The 25,643-nt window shown below is 32.7% G+C and overlaps 1 protein-coding gene across 1 annotated transcript in view; it reads right to left on the bottom strand.

Moving 5' to 3' along the window:
- Nucleotides 1-25,643, bottom strand: part of LOC145293162 (nuclear pore complex protein Nup50-like) — a 720,593-nt gene that overhangs the window by 534,680 nt on the left and 160,270 nt on the right. The window contains exon 2 of the mRNA XM_080139613.1: nucleotides 7,902-7,983. Within this exon, the coding sequence (XP_079995739.1) occupies nucleotides 7,902-7,970 (69 nt within the window). The 5' untranslated portion in view covers nucleotides 7,971-7,983. The remainder of the gene's footprint in view (nucleotides 1-7,901; nucleotides 7,984-25,643) is intronic.

Raw genomic sequence — 25,643 nt, forward strand, 5'->3', positions numbered from 1 at the left:
TAAAGCTTAAAGAATTAATTTAATCAGACTGTTTCTTCACTTTTATTTTCTTTCAGATATTGATAGAAAATAACGGATGCCATTTGTTAATTCAAAAGTTTCTTTGCTAAACTTTTAAACTATTGAAAGGACGAAAGTAACAACAACAAAAAAAAAAAACCCAATTTTTACTCTCACTCATATTACAGCAAAGATTATTAGAAATTTGAACTTTTATTTTTCGTTTATTTTTTCTAAAAGAAATTGAATTTTTACAATAGTCGATTTAATTATATGTTGTTGTTCTTATAACAACACACCTTTGAGTGAGTAAAAAAAAAAAAAAAAAAGTCTCCACCCTGATCTTTGATTAAAGTTTTCTACGGCTATTTTTTCAACTTGTTCAATTTCACAGTGATTAATTTGGAAACTTTTAAATTAAAATTAAAATAAAAGGATGTCTGCCTTCAGCACTAAACAAAGAATCCTCACTGAACACGAATCAAGAGGCTCGCTCGAAGCCTGGTGTGAGCAGTTATTATACCATATCTCAAATGAAGATAAATTCGAACGCTATTTGGAGGACCTTAAAACCTGGTGCAGTGTCGCAAGTGGCATCCCCCACAGAGGCTTCATAACCGATGAACAAGAGGTTAATGGGAAAAGATTCTCGGCGGAAAAAAAAGCAATTAACCTAAAAGTACTACTCGGCTTTATAAGCATCCATGCCCCTGTTGTTAGTAGTACCTTCGTAAAAGAAGAGGCGCACAGTATTGACGAAATCTTTGATAGACTCCGTCAATACTATGATTGTCGTAAATCCGGTACGACCATAATGAACATGTTTAAATTTAAATGTGGCGCCAATGAAACAAGAGAGGCTCTCTGGGAAAGATGCTACTCATTTATGGAAGACAGCTTGATTGCAAAATCTTCAGCCATTAAACATTGCGGATCAAAATTAGAAAACGATGAATGCCTAACCCCTACATTACAGAACATCACGGTGATGATCTGGCTTGATGCAATCCATCGAGAACTACCATCCATTGTTAAACAAAGATTCGCGATCACTCTAAGGGACTCCACTCTATATTCTATTAGGGCGGAGATCAGTGATGCTATACCATCCCTATTACAAGAAATAGGGGACAGAGAAGGGAATATAGCATACTCTTCCATCAACAGAAGTAGAAGATCTGGAAACCAGAGAGGTCGCCTGACAAAAAGACCGAAATGTTGCCTCTGCGATGCAGCAAACAGACCAGGTGCAGAAACTCACTACTTCCAAAACTGCCCTTTTATGCCAACATCAGATAGAAGATTTCTTCGATCTAAAATTACTGATATTGAAATCTTATCGGAATCTGAAGAAGAAGACGAAGACTTCGAGTACCACGAACCCAACAGTAGGATGGTCCGAGTTAAACAACCTCAGAACCCCAAAATCAACAAGGTAGATATTGTATCATCACCGTGTATGGAAGTAGAAACAAACAAAGAAAACTCGATCATTATACTGGACACCGGTGCGGAAACTAATTTAATTAGGAAAAGCGAGGCGAGACGTCTAAAACTAAATATCCTGCCCACCATCCACAAAGCTAACATGGCGGACGATGTCTCCCCCATGGAAATAGAAGGGGAAGTACACTTCAATGTTTCGAGAAGGTGTCCAATCACAAATCAAGCCCACTGCTTTCGCTTCGACGGACTTGTAGTTAAGGACCTGAACTGTGCTATTCTGGGTGGCATGCCATTTATGGACAGGAATGACGATTACCTTCGCGCAAACACCAACCACGTTTACCTCGGTGATTGCTGTGATTTCAAATACCTCAATATAAAAAGACACGCTAATGTTAAAGCAGCAACTATATTGCGCGTCCCACGACAGACCTGCCTACTACCTGGTTCCAGCGTTGCCTTATCGATACCACCTGAATACCAGGATAAAATAGTTTCAGTAGAACCTAGATGCAATAACAATCAGGATGAATGGATCCAATGTGAGCTAGTGAAACCGGATCATGATATAATAACGCTCACCAACAAGTCCACCATACCCATACTCATCAAACGCCATGAGCAAGTATGTCAGATACACCACACGACCCAGTTATCACTATCCAGTGATACTTTGAAACCGACTCCAATAATTCTTACCAATGATTCCAAACAAACGGACAGGTCAGCAGAAATTTCTGTGGACCCCTCGAACATCCTTAGCCAGGAAGAAAAGACCATCTTCTTCACGACAAATAAGAAATATAATCAGGTATTTTCACCGGTAATCGGATGCTACAATGGAAGATCAGGAAATTTCCAACACAGGATTAATGTTGCCGTATCTCTACCACCACAAAGAAAGGGACGCATTCCATTATATAACCGGACAAATCTAGAGCGACTCCAAACCAAGATTGATGAACTATACAAACAAGGTGTCTTCGTACGCCCAGAAGACATAAACATCACAGCGGAATATGTAAACCCTTCATTCCTTGTTACCAAACCTTCAGGAGGTTTTCGGTTAGTGACTGCATTCACTGAACTGAGCCAGTACACCAAACCACAACCTGCTCTCATGCCCAAAGTAGATGACATCATAAGACATATTGCTCAGTTTAAATTCTTAATTAAAACTGACTTAAGTCAAGCATACTTTCAAATACCCTTGGCCAAATCATCAATGAAATATGTCGGCATCTGTACACCATTCCGTGGTGTATATGTTTATACCAGAGCGGTGATGGGTCTTCCAGGCTCTGAATCAGCTTTAGAACAATTAATGTCCAAAGTCCTAGGCGATCTAATGATAAAAGGATCGGTGGTAAAATTGGCTGATGACCTATATGTCGGGGCCAACACACCCCGGGAACTTAACAACGTATGGGAAGAAGTATTACAAACACTACATAAGAATAACTTGAAGTTATCCCCATCTAAAACGGTTTGCTGTCCAACATAGACAGAAATTCTGGGTTGGCGATGGACCAATGGAACCCTCAAAGCTACAAGTCATCGTCTAAATACCTTGGCTGCCTGCAATCTCCCTGAAACCATCAAAGAAAGGAGATCATTCATAGGATCTTACAAATTCCTAAGTAAAGTTATACCTAAACATTCAGATTTTTTAGCACCTCTAGATAAAGTCTGCGCAATGGGCTCGTCAAACGACAGAATCAAATGGACATCAGATCTGGAAGACACATTCCTCAAAGCCAAAGAACACCTTAAACAAGCCAAAATCCTAACCTTACCTAGAAGAGAGGACCAACTACAGATAATCACGGACGCAGCTACAACCTCTGCCGGCTTAGCGGCATCCCTTTTCGTATTAAGAGGAAACAAACCCCACCTCGCAGGTCTATTCAACGCTCGTAAAACATCCAACCAAGCAGGTTGGCTAGCTTGTGAGTTGGAAGCTCTGGGCATAGCGTCGGCTATCAAACACTTCAGCCCATATATAATTCAATCAGAAAACATCACTGAAGTACTCACGGATAGCCGACCCTGTGTACAAGCATATGAAAAACTCCAACGCGGCGCATTCTCCGCAAGCTCCAGAGTCACGACGTTCCTCAGTGTCATATCTCGATATCCTGTCAAATTATCCCATTTACCAGGTAAAAATAATATATCGGATTACGCCAGCCGAAATCCTATCCATTGCGAAGGAAAATGCCAAATCTGTAAATTCATCAGTGCCCTAGAGGAATCCGTGGTTAGAGAAGTCACCGTAAAAGACATACTAGCTGGTCACTGTCCTATCCCATACATGACTCGCAATACGTGGATTCAAGCTCAACAAGACTGTCCAGACTTAGAACAAGTATATCGGCTACTACGCGATGGCAGAACTCCATCTAAAAAGAAAAAAGGGTTAACCACAATTAAAAGGTATTTACAACATTGTAAACTCTCATCAGCCCCTGCAGATGGGTTAATCATAGTTATGCGGGAAGAAGCCTTACGGCCTGCTAGACAAAAAATCGTCATTCCCCAAGGGGTATTAGATGGACTTTTGGTCGCTCTACATTTACAACTCCAACACGCCAGTAAACATCAGTTAAAACAAATCTTTAATATGGGATTCTATGCACTGGATACAGATAAAGCCATCAATCGCACCGTAGATAGTTGCCACACTTGCGTATCACTAAAGTCAGTTCAAAAATCAATCGTCAACAAAACCACCTGACAAAATTGGGAGCTGGTACGCTAGTGATGTCATCAAACGTGAAGGACAACTGATATTATTAGTTCGAGAAAATGTTTCTTCCTTGACACAGGCAACATTATTACTATCGGAGAGCAGTCAATCTCTTAAGGATGGCCTAATCACCATCATATCAAGATTCCGTCCCCCGTCAGGAGATGAAGTAAAAATCAGGGTCGATGGTGCTTCGGGATTTCAAGCCCTACTCACCGATAGTTCACTGGAATCGTTCCATATCAAAATAGAAGTTGGAGAAATAAAGAACATTAACAAAAACCCTATTAGTGAACGTTCAATATCCGAATTCCATACAGAACTATGCAAATTGAAACCAAATGGTGGCAAAATAACAGACACTGAATTGGCCATAATAATTTCCCATATGAACAGCAGATTCAGAGAAAATGGCTACTCTTCACTAGAAATTTGGACAATGAGAGACCAAATCACAGGAGAAAAACTACCAATAGAATACAAAAGCCTGATTGAAGAGAAACACCGAAATAGATTAAAAAGACATGAATCCTCAGCTAAATATAAGGGCCGAGGCAGAACTACCGAAATAAAAACCGATACTAAAGTCGGAGAGATAGTCTATCTATACCAAGATAGAGTTAAAACCAACAAATATATGGTGATGGAAGTTGAAGATCACTATTGTACTGTACAAAAGTTTACAGATAAACAATTTCGGGGAAAAAGATATAAAGTGAAGAAGTCTGACATTATCAAAGTTGAACAACACCCTAACTACCACACCATTGATCAAAACAATACCGAAAGTGAATACGAAATAGATAGTCCCATACATGTCGAATCCGAATCATCAATAGATGAACAATCGGACTCTTCCAAGCACAGTGACACAGAAAACACACAAGATGACAGTATAGACCATAAAGATCCAACCGAAGAAACCCCCCTGGAAGTAACTCCCGAGGAAATTACTTATACGCGTCGTCCGTCACGGATCCGAAGACGTCCGAAGTTCTTGGAAGAAAATTATATATTATAAATTAGCTCAAACAAGTGCGTAAATTCGGATCATACCCGTACAACACGGAGGAAGAGGAAAGAAGGAAATAAAAGGACTCCGTCACATCACGTGACCTCCTTGTTTACCTTAAATACCCTCTTCATATGAAGAGTCGAGTTCGTCTAACAACTCGCTACACTTCGACGTCTCGTCTCTGACATAAACTGTTCTCCTGTGAATTATTGTTGAAACTTGCCTTATCCCCGGAAAGGCATCTGAACACATACATACGCAGTGAGTGGAGAAAATAAATGTTTGTTTTTTTTTGGTTTAGGAGCAAAGAAAAAATAATATTTAATTTTTGCCTTTAGACTTAATTACTTTCTAGGAGCAAAACAAAAACAATGTTAATAACTATTTTGTTAGTTGTTCTCCTGTCAAAAAAAAAAAAAAAAAAAAAAGAGTTAGATTTTGCTGGTTTGTCTCTTATACGAGTAATTCAATGGAAAAGCTTTAAAATAAACCAAGGTATTTTGAGAAAAGGCATAACCTATTATTTTAGATATAATTTTGCCAAGGCCACAGAAGTTTGCATTTAGACTTTTTCTAACGGCATCAGTACAGATGTGAACACTAAAGATATGATGGAACTAAAATCCTGTTTACCAATTCTACATTCTAATTCGACAGTGATTAGGCCACATATACTTTCAGGAATGACCAAACTTATTTGCAATTTACAGAAGACAAGATGTAGGTTTATTACTGGATTAGAAAAGAGAGAGAGATAGCATTTTAATATATTTTCATCAATAGGGAATTTGTTATGATGGAAAAAAATAAAAGGAACATTTTTATAAAAAATAAAGCCCATAGGAGTTATGACTCAACCAATAACACAGTTTTCAAAAGCATATGTCCCATTCATTGGCAACACTACTGTAGTTAGATGACTATGTATGAATCAAGCAGAAATATATAGCACTGTTTGATTGTAGATCTTATTGGCAGAGATGGAAGTAGTGAGAAATTCAGGTTAAAAAATAAGTCTTTGGAATCAACTTCCCATTGATTCCTCACTTAAACAGTGAATCGACTGAAAACATTTGGTTTTGGAGTATGTTTCAAAACTATAACTATGACTCTGTACCTCTGCTTACTAGTGTGGCTTATTGGTTTTATGCCCCCATTTTTTTTGTTTTGTTTTTTGTTGTGTGTGTGTGTGTGTGTGTGTGTGTGTGTGTGTGTGTGTGTGTGTGTGTGTGTGTGTGTGTGTGTGTGTTTGATATGAGTCTATTAGAAAATGTTTTATACTGATGTAGAAGAACTCTTCAAAAGCAATTCCATGATTCTGATTCATATGTGGATAAATTCCAGAATTTAAAGAAATTAGTGTTAAATTTCTTTAAAGATCTAATCAGGAAGTATTGAATAAAATTACTAACACAGTTATACTAAAAATAAAAACAGGAGATAAAATATAACCTTGTTGGAGGTAGTAAAAATACTTTTGATAATTGATAAAATGAAATAATTTCATGTCTTGTGAAAAAGAGAAATAAAAACATTTAAAGCAAAATGAGTAGATGGAGAAAAAAATCTTTCCAACATGGCGAAGAGAAGAGATGAGAAATCATTGAATACAAGCAAATGAAACATGAACATAAACTCTGCCTAAGGTGATGTTAAAAATTGTCATGAATTGGCCACAACAAATACACCTGTTGCATAGAACAGATAATGTTTCAATAAGTAAAGAACATTACTCCTGAAATGAATCCACACAAGTACCTTAAAAAATGCATCTTCATGTCAATGAATGTGAATAGTATTTCATTTGAAACATGTTAACAAATAAACTTGTCAAATCCAAATACTTATTGTTGTCATTCAAATAATTGATTTGAATGATCAGTTATAAACAACATGTTGGTTTAACGTTTTTGTTTATAGTGATAATGTACACAGTATCTTTTTAGAATAAAACTATTTGCACTTATAAAAAAGACAGAATTATTATTTCTCTTGTGTGTTAGATTTGTCATTTTTCTTTTAAGTTATAAAGTTGTCAGATTTTGTTATCAGTAGCAATTAATCTGATGAATATTTGATTCTAACTAGCCAATTTGCTTTTTTTTCTTCTATTAGACCATGATATTTTTTGTTCAAATATATTTGACTATGTTTTTCTTGTAAATAATACTTATTCAGAGTCAGAACTTTTCATTATGGAGCTGTTTTTCTACTAATTACCTTCACTTGCTTCAGCTACTTACATTCTTAAAAACTGTCCTAAATTTTAACAAGAGATATTCTTGAAAACAAAAATACATTTGCCCCAAATAGGGTCACAAATAAAAAGATATATATATATATATCTTGTGAGGAAAAATATTGTCTCCCTGTGGCTTTGCTAGGTAACTAATATATATAAATATATATATATATATATTAGTCGCCTGCATATTTGGTGCAAAAATAATACCAGGTGACCATACTTGTGAAGCAGGTTAGAAAAAAGGAAAATAGAATGTAAATGTTATTTTCTCCAAAAAGAATCATGACTTTCTTCAAATACAATTAATTATAATGAAAGCAACTATATAAAGCTCTACAGATTAAAGTTTAGATATTGTCCACAAATATGAAGCTGTAATGATCTAAAAAGGAACAGTATGGTCAAGATAAAATATAAGAAACAAGAAAACAAGGTTTAGTTCTTACCTCTTCCTCTTCCTCTTCTTGATCCCAATTTCTATCAGTGAGTTCCCTTTCTGCAATACGTTTAGCCATTTTTAATCAAAATCTAAATGAGACAAAACAAAAAAGACATGATAATTTAAACTTCAAGGTTTATCAAAAAAAGCTAAACAAAAAACAAAAAGGTGAATAAAATAAAATTTAGAACATGTCCTAAACAAAAAATGTACTCTTTCTTCAATAATCTCCATAATTATATCAAGGTTGTGATTATACTAATTATACTGGTTTACATTTTTGCTCTGAGTAAATGAGTAAGTTGGGTTTTATATTAATTTTGATGTGATTAATTGAAGCCAGACTAGTTTAGCCACTTCACAATATAAGAACAAAGTAAAAACAAATATAGTTAAAAATATACTTCTAATATACTTGTAATATGTCCTAATAGAAAAAAATCCACATAAAAAGAGGGACAAACTGGCGTTAAAACAAAACTGCAAAAGTGTGTGGATTAAAGATGGACAGTCATATACTAGGAACAGCAACAAAATATATTTTTTTTAAACTGCCATTATTCAGTATAATGATATTACTACCAAATGGTCATATTGGAGTAAGCATGGTGAAAAGAAATTCAAATATGGAAGAAATGACATAAGAAATCCATTTGTTTTATTCAATTTAAAATAATTTTGTGAAAATATTTCAGTTGACTCTAATACAGGTATATATTTTGAGGAAGGATAAGATGAAAAGAATTTTAACAATTTACAAATTCATTTTAATCTGAAATAAAATGAACATGTGTGCACTACACATTATATTTTATTTTAAACAATAATGCTGCATCCCTAAAAAAGAAAAAAAAAAAGTCAGTTTTCTTTCTTTTTTGTCAAATAAAAGAGTGGGGTCAGTTTGATTTTGTTTCCATATAATAAAAAAAAACATTCCATCTAAAATAGAAAATTAATGTATAAAAAAGCAGTAAGTAAAAAATAAAAGATTTGCCAGTTTTGCATCAACTTAAATTTTACAAAAACCTTTTAATTATCTTAAACATGAAGAGAAGTTTAATTTTTTAAGGCACCTTGCAGCCATAAACTAATTTCTGAATAGTTACAATATTGATAATCTAGTTTTACAGAGTTCAGATTTTTTATTTGTGTTAGGAAAAGCATTACTCTTTGCTATTGGTAATCTTTGTTCTCAACAGTCTTCTAGCATATATTTTAGGAGAAAAATAAAAAGGAGAAATAAGGTATTTGCTGCCTGCAGTTATTAACCTGACATTCTGATTTGTTATTTAAGAGAAAGATTGTATAACAATGGTCCTCATATTCAGAACTTTATCCATCCTAGCTCTATACTCATCAAACTCACATTTACTTTGCTAACTAATTTATTTTACTATAATTCTTCTACGTTCTTCTTTTATTACATTTTGAACTCTTTAAGCCTACAGTTGATTCCCCTCTAAACAGCACACCAATGTACATTGAAACTCTCATATCTCATAAACTGATATTATTTATATAAATGTATTTTTGGTTTGTAAGTTAAATATATTCTTTTTAAATCGCTTTTCTCATAATAGATTTTGATGTTATGATTTCTTTTTCCCCCCCTTGTATTTATGCAAATAAATATTTGTATTTAAAATTTTCAACTTAGTTGCCGTATGTGATTTCACACTTCTTTATAGATTTCTTTTCCTTTACTTCGACCAATGTCTTGAATTGGAGAATCCTTCCTTTGTGTTCTTTTCGTTATGTAAATTAAAATCCTGGGAGCTTGACTTTTGTATTATTTTATTACACAAAAGCCTTTGTAGTCCTTATGTAAGTTGGCATTGTGATAATATCTATAAGAATAATGGAATGTTTGAGCATTACTAAATGTTTTGCCTTCATTTCTAATATATAAAGAACTACTTTCATCCTTTTGATAATTTTATAATTTTACATATACAGAAAACTAATAGTTGTCAATAAATACAACTGAAGAAATAATTTCAGCCTCAAAATCCAAATTAATATTAGTTATTTACATTTTAAAATAAAATGCAAGTAAATATTATTAATGTATCATTTCACCTATAGATGTCATGGATTGCAATATTTACAATTATATGATAACTAGATAAAAATAAAGGTTTATAATAGAAAACTACAAATTTATTTTAAATTAAACTACATAGAATAAGGAAAAAATTCATTTAATATCATAATTTTAGATGTTTATGTTCATTTAAAGACAAAACCAAAGTAAAAATATTTATACCTAAATGAGATTCAAATTCATAACCTCTGCTTTAAAAGTACAGAATGCTAACCATATGAGCAATCAAACTAATTCTGCATCCCACAATTTAATATTTCTTAAAATCAGAAGAACTGCATTTCTTCTGTCTTTTCTCTTACAGTACAAATGCAATAAAAAGAAAAAGAGAAGGAAAGCGAAAAAGACAAAGACGTTCTTTCCTTTTTCCCAATGATGAATATCTAAATATTTATCTGTTATAAAATTAGTATAACATGATTTGAATAGCAGTATCAGAACTTCTGATTGAGAAAGTGAAAGCTCCTCCATCTGCCTCTATGAAAAAAATAAACTACTGATCAGGACTAAATATATGAAATTGATTGAAAATATATATTTTTTAATAACATGAATCAACATTTGCTCTTACTAAGAAAACATTTTTTAATCTACTTTGGTTAATAATCACAAAGATAGAGAGATCACTTTTATAAAATAATCAAATAATTATTGTATACAGAGAAGAGTAATCAGAGATGACAGTCTTGTAACAAACTGATATAGATGCAAACAAGTGATCATGCAAATAATGTATTAAAAAAAAAATGAGTTAAAGATCAAGTGACCCAGTCGTATCATATGCATGGAAGAAAAATCTAAGAAAAAAAAATGTAAATCAGTATCTTTTTTTTTCTCTGATCAGAAGACAGATGTGACATCAATAGCCGTGCCCTGTCAGGTTCACTTTAATGAAGATAGATCTGTTGTTTTGCTAAAATCTATCAGTCTCTATTTTCGTTATGCTGAATTTTTGGAATGATTCTTTCACTTTTTGATGCACACAAGGATGAAATGATTTGAAAAAAATTAAATGACCAGAGTCTTGTTGCCTTTTAGACAATGTGTTAAGATATTTCTTTGCAGATAGATTCCTTTCATATGAAGCTAAACAATTACAAACTTTCATTTTCCTTCAATACTAATCAATGATTTCACTTCCTCAATATAATTAGCTTTACAGCTGTGAATTAGAGAGATGAGCAAACATATTTGAAGTAGAAAAACACAGACTATCAAAGCAGTTTTAAAGTAATTAACAATTGAAAGCAAATTTACATGATGAGCAACACTTAATGACAACTAATCAAAACAGTCTAAAATAAGGAGGCTAATCTGTAAAGTGACAATAGAAAGGGGAAGATTATCTAGGTAATGTGTTCATCAACTGAAAAATAAGGTTGATAAAGATTCAAATAAATCCTAACATTTTAGAAATGTAAACACTAATCACATATTAATGGCTTTGTTAAAATTATCAATCTATATATATATATATATATATATATATATATATATATATATATATATATAAAAAGTGAAAGTGTCTGTGTGTGTGTCTGTACACTTCCCTACGCAATAACTGCCAATTTTAAGTCTACAGACTCGAAATTTGATATACAGGGTACTGAGATTTGGGAAAATCGATGTGATCGGTTTTTGGCCAGAAATTTGGCGATTAAGGGGTCAAAGTTCAATGATTTGACCTTTGAGAACTCTACCAAACTCCTGACAATTTTTGGCCTACACACTTGAAATTTTAGATATAGGTTCCTTGGACATGGATCTAACTTAATAACTTGATTTGAGCCCAAAACAATAAATTTTAAGGGGCCATAATAGGGGTCAAAGTTTTTTTTTAAAATTGACCTCTGCGGTCTCTTCCAAATTACTCAGACAATTTTACATAAAGGGTATTCAGAGGTAGGGCAAGCTTTTTCATCAATTTGGGTCGAAAATTTTTAGTTACCAATATATAAATGTATGTATGTATGTCTGTTTGCATGTCTGCCTTAAACTTTCAGTAGAGGCGACGGATTTTACCAAGATCAGTATCGTTTTAAAGTTCAACCTTTCATACGACAAATTATCGAAAAATTGGCTAAAAACATTAATATCTTCCCCTTCAACTAGGCACTTTTCTACAGGGAGGGGGGGTCACTTTTTTCACCGATATTTTTTAAAGTTATCCTCTCCTTTAGATTGTCTAGCCTTAATTTAAAAAATGTCGCTTCCGGTTTCCGGTGGTCGTAACAGCATAAACATTAGGTTTTACCCTGTTCTTTTCCTCCTTTGTGGTACGGGTTCGAGCCTGCCTTCCTACTACCACTATTTTTTTTTTTTTTTTTTTGCTCAACATACATATCCAAACACTCGGGCAATGCCAGGCTGAAATGCTAGTGTGTATATATATATATATATATATATATATATATACATACATACATACATAAGTGAACGTGTGGGTGTGTGTGTGTGTACATTTCCCTACGCAATAACTGTCAATTTTTAGTCTACAAACTCGAAAGTTAATATACAGGGTACTGAGATTTGGGAAAATCTATGTGATCAATTTTCGGCCAGAAATTTGCCGGTTAAGGGGTCAAAGTTCAATGATTTGACCTTTGAGAACTCTACCAAACTACTCTGCCAATTTTGGGTCTAAACACTTGAAATTTTAAATAAAGGTTCCTGTGACATGGATCTAACTTAACAACTTGATTTGAGCCCAAAACAATAAAGGCTAAGGGGTCATAATAAGGGTCAAATTTTTAAAAAAAAACTGACCTCTGTGGTCTCTACCAAATTACTCAGACAATTTCTGGTAGGGCAAGCTTTTTAATCGGTTTGGGGCGAAAATTTGAGCTACAATTATATAAAGGTGTGTATGTATGTTTGCATGTCTGCCTAAAACTTTCGACAGAGGCAACGGATTTTCTTTCACAAGATCAGTATCGTTTTGAAGCTCGGCCCTTCAGATGACAAATGATGAAAAATTGCCTAAAAACATTAATTACTTCACCCTCATCCGGGCACTTTTCTACAGGGAGGGGTCGCTTTTTTCACCAATATTTTCAAAAGTCATCCCCTCTTTTCAATTGTCTAGCCTTAATTTTAACCTACGTCACTTCCGGTTTGGTGGCGGTCGTAACAGCAAAGATGTCATGTTTTTTTCACAATTTCCACCTTCACAGTACGTGTTCAAGCCTGCCTTCCTACTACACCTCCTCCCCCCTCAACACACATCTCCAAACACCCGGGCAATGCCGGGCACCCATGCTAGTTTAAAATAAATTAGAACAGTGAACATATTTTTAATTTTGACTGAATTTGAATGATATTTAAATAATGTTTTTAATAAATTCATGTTAAAATACTTAAAAATCAATTTTGTCCCATTTTGACATAAATTACTGAATCAAAATATTAAGAGATGTCCAATAAACGACTGTAACCATTACCAATAGCACCAAAAATACAAGCTATATGGAAACTAAAAATGCATAATCAAGTTTGAGATTTTATTTTTGCACAGACAAATGTAAAGATGGCTGACCATTATCAAGGGGGTCAATTGGTTGCCATATAGACAATAGCTAATTACATCTGGTTAACATTTTTACAGTTCAATAGATAAAAATGAACATGGGTCTAGATACAGAGTGCAACAGACTTTTTTCTTTTTTTTTTTGCATGGAAAAAATAAAGAGCAAAACTGTAATAATAGTCTGAGAGAATATTCAAAGAAATAAAAGTTGCCATTTTTTTTTTTATTAACATCTAGCTGGATTTTCCCATGTATGTATATTTAATATACAAAAATTTCATATTTAATTTTTGTCATTTTTGTATTTATACATTTATATTCAACTTAGATTTGCTTTTTTTTCTTTTCATACAAGTTTTTACAATTATTTTATTTTTGTTGCATCTTAAGATAACTGAACAGATTAACGCATCACTATCAATTGTACACAGATAATTCGGATGATTATTCTTATATCATCGGTTATCAGTCACTGATTTTCATTGATTTTGCTGCTGTACTCTCTAGAAGGCTATGAAAGTAGATGGTATTCTGCCTAATCTTCTCAGTCTTCTTAAAGCATACACATGTACAGTGATGTGTTGGAACACTTTGAAATATGGTGTTGTATATGGTAATGAACACTTTTCAATTATACTTCACCTACAATACTTTAAGATTATATATATATATATATATATATATATATATATATATATATATATATATATATATACACACACACACACACTTTTATGAATTATAAGGGGTTTATCTACAACCTGAAACATCTAATGGATTTTTGGATTTGTATGCATAAATAAGAAAGTATAGTGTCACTGCTTGAATTAGTGATGCTTTAACTAATGTGTGAATGCACGTCTGTGGGCATTCACTGCACAGGCCATGATTGTCCACTTGTGGTGCTAATCTGAGTGTGGTTTCAGTCAGCATTACACCAGTTTAAAAGATGTTATAAAAGGTTTTTTGTTGTTTTGTTTTTTTGAGATTACATGATAATCATTTTCTTCTACTGAACAAAAAACTTGCAAATGAGAATTCTTAGTCTGACCAAATCAAAAAAGTCCACCCAGACACATTATACACCTAATTACCTATACATGTATTACCTAAGAGTCCCATAGCTCATCTATTCTGAGAAGGGTGCAAACCTCAACTGACCAGGAGATGCCCAGAAAACCAATTAACTGCCCTTCCTTGCCCATCTATTGAAATATATATAGAATTTTGGGAGGGGGGTAGACCACACAGTTATCAACTTGAAAATAATGGCATACCTTATCGATGAATATGAAAAAATACCGTGTAGGGGTTCCACATCTGGATGACCATGAAAGTTGGAACATGCTGAGCAAGTCATAACTATAGCAGAAAATCTTTTATCTGAAGTAACATTACTTTTTCAGAGACTTTATCTCTCAGCATGTGTTCTGGTTTAAAAGATACATTAACTTTTACAAGGAGCCTATTCACATGCATCGCAAATATGCAATCTAGTGCATGTTTGCATATGAAAACATGGAAAAATTATTATTACATGACTGCATACATTACTTATATACCGTACAAAAAGTTTTTTTTTTTTTTATTGTATTAGATTGTTAAGCACCAAGTTTATCTTTTTTATTATTTTTTCTCTTAATTGTATTCATTTACTGTGTTCTCACCTCATAGACATCCTTTTTCATAGAATTTAAAGATCATACCCAAGTCAAAGACCTCAAAATCTAACAAAATATAAATCTTAATTTCGGGTTGTAACAGAGTTTACAAAAGTTATGAAATGCAAAAATTAATCACTAATGAAGGCAAATGGACAAAAAACTAAAGTTGAAAAGAAAATGGAAACATATTCATCAAAACACCTATTAACCATTTCTTTTTTGGGAAACAATCCAAAATGAGCTTTATATATTAGTTTGAGTAATTACTTTTAAGTTCTGTCTTATAGCATCAGCAAATCTCTTATGGAAATAATTATTGCATACAATTCATTCAACTCAATTGGAGAGTAATACGATTTTCTATTTTATTCCAAACTAGAGGAAATGTGAGGATTCATATCTTTTTTGTCAGTTTAAGAAGTGAACATAGCATATTCCTAAAACTTCCAACTGAAATAGCATCCTGCGACTGGACTTCATCATCCATGGATCAATGATTATTCAACTCCAATACTTACAGTATTCAGATACGATATTTGGTTTTATACACTTCTAAATGTTGGCTATTGAAAGAAGCAGAAGAAAGACTATCGGTTATAAAATCAAAGATGTTTCGCTGAACTTCAATCCTGACCAGGCTCAACCATGTCTAAAACATCATAATGTCAGCAAATTCATCAGACAAAATGAGGGAAAATCTATGCTGCTACAAATATATACAGCATAAACTGACAACAAGATTAAAATGGAGGTTCCTCAGAAAAGATTGAGATAAACAAAGGTGGTTAGATACCCTGCACCAAGATCTTAAGACAAATGGACTTTATCTTGACCATGTCTGTATGGTCGAGGGATAATTCTAATACAGGATAAATACAGAAGAAAACGATGAATAAATACTATGACTGGATTTGACTTAAGTTTGCTAATTCAAATAGCCCACATCACTAAGCATTAGGTCACATGACCTTGGCCGATAAGCATGTTTTCATTCATGCTATCACAAATATAACAGTGCATGTGAACAGAACAAAAAAAATGGGTTACAAGTTTTTGTGTATAATTTACCCACACTCTGGATAAATGTGTTGAGCAGGGGGGGGGGGGGCAAAATTATAGCTTATATTCGTTCATTCATGATCAAATTAGCAGAAAATAGACTTCAACTTTTTATATAAAATGTAGGTGGATTTCTTCGGTTTTTCTTTTTAGATTAGTGAAGAGGATGTGTTATCTGCTGTCAAATATAATACTTATCTCCAAGCTGCCTCAGTCACCCCCTTGAATAATAATGCTGTCAGTTAATGGCACCAAAAGCTCAACATGGAAACTGGAAGATTATTTTGTCATACAGAGAAAGCTCACAAGAGTATGAATAACAAATTCTAAAAAGGGATTGGAAAAAAAAAAAGGTTTCAGAATGCAAATCCAATTGAAATGCTTAAGATATAAAATGAAAAGGACAATTCTCTTTTATACAAACATTTCAAACAGGAACAACTTCATCGCTCACCCCAATAAACATGATTTCTTTACAGAGAAAGAAATGAATTATTGAAACAAGTATTGACGGACTTCGCGATTATAATAGTATAAAGGATAGATTACGTGAATAGGCTTTCAGGTGAGATTATTAAAAGAATCCAAATTTATTAAGTCAATACTGATCAGTGTTAAAGAATAACAAAAGTAAAAAAAAGAAATTAAAACATTTCAAATGTTGAAATAAAATTATGTAGCAATTTTCTTTTTCTTTTTCTTTTTTTTTTTTGAACGTTTAATGCATGAATAATCAGTGGATTTGAGTAAAGAAACAAAAATAAAATAGAAAATTAATTATAGGCATTAAAAGGAATATATCTTTTCTGAACATTAAAATTATGTATCTTATGTCTGAAATAAGCATAACATGCTGTCATTGGCTACACTTTTAGAAAGGATGTTTGTATTTACTTCTGACAGGTCATCATTATTTAAAATAGCCACATGATGTTAAAACTGACCTAACTTTGCTCCATTTATGGTTTCGATTTTTCACCTCATCCTACTTCTGTTATTCGCTTGTGATAGAGATGATGTGTAAGTATGGTGACTAGCAAGATCAGTTTTAGTTACATGTAGATTTAGCTCACGCAATTACAGAGTGGAATTACAACATTTGGCATTTTTCAATAGTTGTATGACTGCTGTCATCTTACATGCAATCTACTATTCTGTCTTCAAAATCACTTATTCAAAATGAGATCATAGAATTATTTTTCCAACATTTCATTAAATCTCTGAAACTGTTAATACACTATTAACACTGTTTTGCACTGATTATCTTTAAAAGTCTCGAACAATTGATCTTCAGAATTCATGGATTCTATTCTTTAATCACAGATAGCTTCAGCTGGTTTTCATATGCAACAATTTCAAATTTTCTTATGTTATTGTTATGGCTTGCAATAAGCCACAAAGAAAACAGAACAACGGAATAGAGTTTAAACAATGTATTACTGGAACAACAACGTAAAAAGGTTACAACTGAAAAGAGTAGTAAGCGTCACCGAGCAGGCGAGGGTCGCTCTGGTATTTAATCCACACCTGGGATCAAAAGGTCTATGGTTTATATAATAGATAGAACAGCATATTTGGCAGGTGATTCCCCCACAACACCCCCTTCCCAAGCTGATTTCCGCGGTTGTGAAAATCAGTATTTCTTCCTTTTGGGGCAGACTACAAAGGGGTCTGTGCGCTTCCTCTTTCTGGCGGAGCGTCTTGGTTCTGACATCCCGTTTGGAGGGTCTATGCCAAAACAGTTATATAGTTTGCCGAGCAGAAGATTAAATTATTTGTTATCTATCTATCAGTTTATCTAATTATCGGTGTATCTAACTGGCGAAGTAAACAAGAGATGTGAAGCTATGTTTTAATGGGTTTTCAAAACATGTCAAACTTAGTGACCTTGCATCGGAAGGTATCAGAACAGCTAACCAGTAGGACGGGTCGTCTGTCACGTGTTCCAGTTTGCTGGAGCAAAGTGTTACGTTGGATTGAAAATCTCAACGAAGAAGATAATCTGAAAGGGGTCTCCTCACGAGGAGGGGGGGGTCTCAGATGTGAGACGTAGAAGAACCATCAAGCCAAGATCGTCGATCATTCCTCTGCTATGATGACTACCTGGGAGAAATAAAAAAATATATATACAAAATTATACCGTGTCTCGGTCTGTCTTGAAACGTCTTTGTTTACACAGAATCCCTTTCCTCAAGATGGCTGAAGATTTTCCAGAGACACAATAGCAAAACAGGTATGTCGTATGTATATATGTTTATGTAATTATGCTGACACGCACACATCAACACACCTAATCACGGGCCCCAAAATAAACTGTTACATTATATATATATATATATATATATATATAAAAAGACAACCTATGGTCCAAATAGTGCAGAACCAACAGACATTTTTAGTGACATGTATATACATTCAAACACCAAAATTCAACAAGTATATACACATCACAAACGCAAATAGGTCATAAAGACATATGCACATGTACATTTAAATAGTAAACTATATACCCTTTTTGGAGTTATACACACATTCCCGTTTTTGATACAGTGACAACACTTGTAACAGATATTTTCACTAGTTATTTGATTACAAACAATGTTACAAATAAATCAAAATAAAAAGCAGACTATTATAAAATATTAAACTGTGTTCCAATAATTAGGAGTCTATTTTCAAATTTACCAGATACTTGCTTATTTTTTTACTAACTGACTTGACAAATTTGATGATAAAACTATTTTTTTACTAATATATGACTTGACAAATTTGATGATAAAACTATTTTTTTACTAATATATGACTTGACAAATTTGATAAAACTATTTTTTACACAAACATGTTTCAACGCTTCAATATTAGAATTCCTTTCAAAAATTGTTGTGTTTATGCATTTCTTATGGCCAAACATGCGACATGTTGCCCTTTGTTCATCCAACATTTCAACCTAATTCCGTTTTTTTTTTCTTTTTATGGAGAAGTTTGTGTTGTTTATTTTTTTTAATCTCTGCTCTAATGTATTAAGCTTCATGTGAACGATTGTTTAAAACAATGTCAAATCAAAGAATAGAAAGGTTATAAAAAGATCTTTGATTTAAAAGAAAAATGGAAAATCAAACAAAATTGTCACAGCAATGGTGTTCCATCCAGGGTTACACCCCATACAAATTAAAGACATCGTAAGTGGCAAAAACGAATGATCAAATTTATAAATATTCAATTGTTTTAACCTGGGATAAATTATAAAAAGTTATGGCTGTCATTCTTGGCATCTCCTGATTTTTAAAGGTGTATAATCTGGATTTGGCGTGTCTGGATAGATTTATGTCTATCACATCACTTTCACTAATATCTGCGAAAGTTATGAGTTCACTTATTCTGCCTCCAGCTATGAATTAATTAGTAGGAAAAACTTTGAAGCTGCAGTTCTGCAACTAATCTAAAAGGAAAACTCCGAAATAACACTAGTCTTTCTCCGCTTATCCGTCCTGGATTTCTCCTTGTCACTGTATTTGAGCTATGTCTATTCAAACGTGTGGTTGATATTATGCAACCCTTTGCATCAGTAAAGACTCCCTGCTATAGTACTATTACAAGGAGTATCCATTGTCTGTCAACACTGAAAATAGGTCCCTTATATACAAACATTACTGAGGATTGATTTTGATTCAACAACTCGAGTGAAATAAAGAGAAATAGATGAAATTTAAAAAAATGTTAATCATATATTTCGACATATATTTAAAAAAAATTGAGGGAGAGTATTTATTTCAATCCTCCAGCTTTTGTGTCAATTTACATAAGTGCTTAGTTCCTTAAAAAAAGGTTCACTTAGTAAATTAATAGTTACATAATAAAATGTGTGACATAGTATATATGAAAGAGGATGTAATATGCTGTATTTGATTTTTTAGGGAAATTCAAGGTTAAAATTCTTCTTCCTTCGCAAATAAATATACCTAAAAAATGACTGGATAAAAATTTTTCTGTACCAGTCAACATGTTTCAGAATAAAGATGGTACAATAACATTATAGTGTCTGAGTTTGTACTGGGCGTTTATTTAAAGTGAAAGACCCAGATAACTAATATATAGCAATTACAAAATTCCTAATTCTTAGTAGGCCTAGCAATAACTAGCAACCAAAATCTATTAAGTCAAGCAACATTTAAAACACAGCTCTAAAATAAAGTATCAGTACCATAATATCAAAATTAAATATAAGCAACAGGACACCAATAATTATAATAAAATTAATAGAAAAAAAATCTGGTACATACCATCTTATAATCAAATGCTAAAAACTAAACTTGGCAAAAAATTCACAAATTTCATCACAATTTTTGCACAAAGTATTAAATAAAAATAACCGAAAACTGCCCTACAGTTGGTGTGAAAATGTAAAAATGATAAAGCAAACAATAAAAAAAATACTAAATGGGAGCAACCGAGACAAAAAAAAAAAAAAATTAAAAAAGAGACAAATATAGCAACAATAAAAATAACAATAAGAACAAAAATATAACTAGAAATAGTAATAACTCCAAACCTAATATAAGTGTCATTCCAAAAGAAATGCTTCCTTTTTTCTTATTCCCCAGAATGGATCAGAGGAAATTGCAAATTGCATTGTTATAATGACTAAACTTATGCATTCATAATCTAAAACTTCCATTTCTCTGCTGCATTCTGCAAATATTGATGGTGTAAGACTAAGAAAACAAACCATCATGGACGTGTGACAGAAGCAGAGATGCATCACTGAATTCTTCCATATATAAAAAAAAAAAAAAAATTGAACTGATCAACATTTACCGGCGCCTATTGAATGTTTGTGAAGCTGATGCTAGCACAATTAGGAGAGGAGTTTATCAATCAGAGAGAGAGAGAGAGAGACAGACAGACAGACAGACACAGAGCAAAAGCAACAAAGTGAGTTTAGGGAACGTAAACAGAACGTTTTCACAAGTAAACAAATGAATAATATATGTCAAGATAAAAATAAATTATTTTATTTTAAACAGAACTTTTACACAAATAAACAATGGCAGATTCGCCGTTTAGTTAAAGAGATAGCCTCGAACCCTGTTATTAAAAAAAGGGACACGTTGGGTCGACACCAGTATATATATCGTAAACAGAAGTTTGTTTACATTTACGTGATTATTGAAATGTCATCGTGTGATTAAAATTTAATTAAACTTAACCACGTTGTTTAACACATAAACAAAAGAAATAATGTAAGATGAAATTTTAAAATGATTACATGTGTTTTATTTTATCAAATAAAAATATCAAACAATATAAATAAAATGTTGGTTTTGTTCTCAAAAAGAAATAAAGAAAGATAAATTTAAATATTGTGGAGACGCAGAAACAAGGAAGCAGTATTTCCGTGCATCATCGTATGCATCTGAAAACAATATAAAATTTAAAATCAAACCAAAATCTTATTTGTATTGTTCAGTGCTATAAATTTTAAAAACAAATTAAAACAATCATTCTCTCTCTCTCCAGCTAAATGGATGGCTATATATATGATGAAAATAATGGAAATAGTATTCCGACAAAATAGAGAAATAAAAAGGAACAAACCGTATTATGTGTTCATCAACGTTTCGTCTTTATTTCGAGACTTCCTCTGGATGAATGAGATTAAGAAACAAAAAATACCAGTACAAAATATTTGAAAATGTTTCACGTGCACAGTGTGATGCAGTTCTATTTCAGAAAAACGGAAAAAAGACGTTGGAAATTCAAAAAGGAGGGGGGGTGGCGCTGTTAAAAAGATATCCAACATTTTGACTCCACTACTACTGGGCACTATCAGCACCTCCCACATAAAGAACTCCGGAGATTTACTGAACAAAATAAAACACATTAATGTACAAAACAAAACTATACACAGCTTAGATATAACATCATTATATACTAATGTCCCCATTAAAAAATGCTTGAATTTACTCCTTAAACATTTAAAAAAATCTAACATTAGCTTACCTTTTCCTCCCGACACTCTTATAAAAATCATTAGCCTTATAACTAACATGACTTATTTTCACTTCAATAACAATTTCTATAAACAAAATTTTGGTCTTCCTATGGGTAACCCTCTTAGTGGAGTATTAGCTTGCCTTTTCTTACAATTCCTAGAATCTGGTCCTTTCAAATTCAGATTACCTCCACACACAGAGTATTTCAGATACATTGACGACATTTTAATTTTTCTTCCTGAAAATACCCGCATAAATATCATTAGAGACAAATTAAACTCAGTCGAACCTTCCATAAAGTTTACCTATGAAACAGAAAACAATAACTCATTACCTTTTCTAGACATACTTATAATAAAATACAATAATAAACTATCCTTCAAAGTTCACCGCAAAATTACACACAAAAACGATTACATACATTTCTACTCACACCATAATAATAAAATAAAAACAGGGATGATAATTGGTTTCTTCTTATGCGCTTTCAGAATTTGCAGTCCTGAATATCTGGACGAAGAATTCAAATAACTCACAAACATTTTGAAAACCTTGCAATATCCGACATATTTCATATTGAATGCTAAGAGAAAAGCCACACAAATATTTTCCAGAATAAATAATAAAAAATCAAACACAACAGACCTTTCTCTCATAAACAGACATTTTTTACCTACACACACCAATAATACAATAATCTGTAATGCACTGAACAAACTAGAAATTCTTATCGTACAAACCACATCACTAATCATAAGACATATATTAAAAACTACGAAACATCTCCATAACAAACCAGTTTCCAATGGAGGTATATACACTATTCCTTGCCATAATTGCCATCATAAATACGTTGGTGAAACTCAACGTAAATTGGAAAAAAAGGCTCAGTGAACATAAAAGATATAAAAAATAGCAATTCTCTAAGTGCATTATTCTCTCATTCATTGCAGCATAATCACACCTTTGACTTTAAACAGGCTAAAGTAGTTAAATTTATTTCAAATAAACCGCGCCGGAGACTTCTTGAATCTGCGCTCATCGCAATTTCAAGCACAATTAAACAACGTGCAGGTTTCTATAACTTAGCGCCATTAATAAGTAAACTTTTATTAAAAGAACATTATTTAACTGTAGAAACAGGTTAACCTTCTCACACCATTCAAACACCCCCTGCAATAATTAACACATAATCTCAATCAATAAATTACATAAAAAACACTTATTTCATTTGTTACAAACCTATATTTGAATTTCAACAGATATCTTTTTTTTTTCCAGTAAGAATATTAACTGCGTTCATATTTTTAAAGTTACATTAACGACTATATGACGTCACTGAAATTTCCCTCTTTTTAACAGCGCCAACCCTCCCCCCTCCTTTTTGAATTTCCAACGTCTTTTTCCGTTTTTCTGAAATAGAACTGCATCACACTGTGCACGTGAAACATTTTCAAATATTTTGTACTGGTATTTTTTTGTTTCTTTAATCTCATTCATCCAGAGGAAGTCTCGAAATAGAGACGAAACGTTGATGAACACATAATACGGTTTGTTCCTTTATATATATATATATATATATATATATATATATATATATATATACCTTTCATCCTTCGCTATACAGGTTCGAGCCGGCCTGCCTGCCTCCCTACTACTTTTTTCCTTTTTTTTACATCTCTCCACCTGGGTTGTCTACTGTGTCTAATTTTTTAAAATTTTTTACCCTTGCTGATATTTATTTTTTTAATGTCTGGGGCTTACTCAATATCGATATAGGAATTGGGGGTGTCTTGGGCAGCAACAACACCAACAACAACCGTACTTTACTTTTTTTCACAAGAGGCAGAGAGCATGCTTCTACAAGGCAACGCCGGTTAGTAGATACTGCTAGTAAACAATAATACCAAAGAAATCTTGCAGTATATTCATTTTTAAACAGTCCTAATATTAGGTTTCAATTTCTTGTGCATAAAATGCATTACAATTCAACTTTGAATTCTCTAACTTCTTTTTTTTTAATGGATACATAATATTTTTTAAGTTATTGCATTATATTTATGTGTATTTACCGCATATTATTTGGAAACCATTCATTTCTGGAGATTTTCCGTGTCACTACACAAAAGTGCGTTTATATGGCAAATTTCATTGCTTAATCTTTTTGTGTTTCAATAAAGATATATTTTTACTGAAAAAGTAAGTGTAAAAAATGTGACAGAACGCATATGGTCTTAAAGAGGGAAAAATATCCAAACGTGAGGCACAAAAAGGGTCAGATTTTAAAAACTTAAAAATATTCTTTCTTAGATCATCAAGCTATTTTTATGTATACCATTAAGATATTTTAAGCAATTTCAATTTTTTCATATGTTGAATATGGCTGTCAGTGCACTGGAAATGATGTCATACTAACTAGGATTCAGCAAAGTGTGTTCTGGGTGGATTCCACAAATGCTCATGCAGGACAAAAAAGACTACCCATGGGATATGTCAGGACTTGTTGAATGAGACGGATTCTTGGACCACATCAACACTAGTGATGAGATGCAGCCGTGAATAAATGGACTGCTTTGGCAGGTGCTGACTTTAACAATTAAGGCATCATCGCTGATAAAAGTGCATTTAGAGGGTAGCAATTATGTAGAAAAAATATGTTCCGGGGCACAAACGCTTGCTCGTTTTAATGATATCATTTCTATCTTTGTATCTCTTCAACTTTTTGGAATAAAATATAGGAGGAATGTCTCTCATCGCAATTGCTCGAATAAAAATAAGAAAGTAATGAAGAGAAAAGCTGTAATTGTAGAACAACATTTATTTTGTCTGTTACAAAATAAATGTTGTTGTCTCTTGGATGATAAACCACCAGTGAACATTAAACTATTTAAAGCATACGTTGTCAATATGTATCTGTAAAAGTGAGAATGTGTGTGAGGACACTTCTCAATCTATATACTCAATGAATTTTTGATCTACTCACTTGAAATTTGGTATATAGGGTATTCAGACACGTGGAAAACTTTTTAATCGATTTAAATCTGGACGAAAGGGCTGCTAAGGGGTCAAAATTGAAAATTGGTACTTGGGGATCATATGTTGGTCAACTGTTTCATAGGGTTTGAAAACACTCTGTAAAAATTGCGGCAAACTGGTCTAATGGTTATCATGCTTTACTCACTGTGTTTAAGCTTTGGTTTCAATCTCAGCTCATGTTTTTTTTTGTTTTGTTTTTTTTTTACTTACAAGAAATGAACTGTTTAGGAAAAACGATGCTCGTATACACTGGTCTCAGCTCCTTTCCATTTTAAAAAATTTTTTTACTTCATTTTCTTTTTTTTTTTTTTTTTTTGTAAAGAATTTAACGTTACATTAAATACCGGGTACATCTAATATTTATATA

The sequence above is a fragment of the Euprymna scolopes genome, chromosome 14 (assembly GCF_053919585.1).
Source record: "Euprymna scolopes isolate OS-2025 chromosome 14, ASM5391958v1, whole genome shotgun sequence".
Lineage (NCBI taxonomy): Eukaryota > Metazoa > Mollusca > Cephalopoda > Sepiida > Sepiolidae > Euprymna > Euprymna scolopes.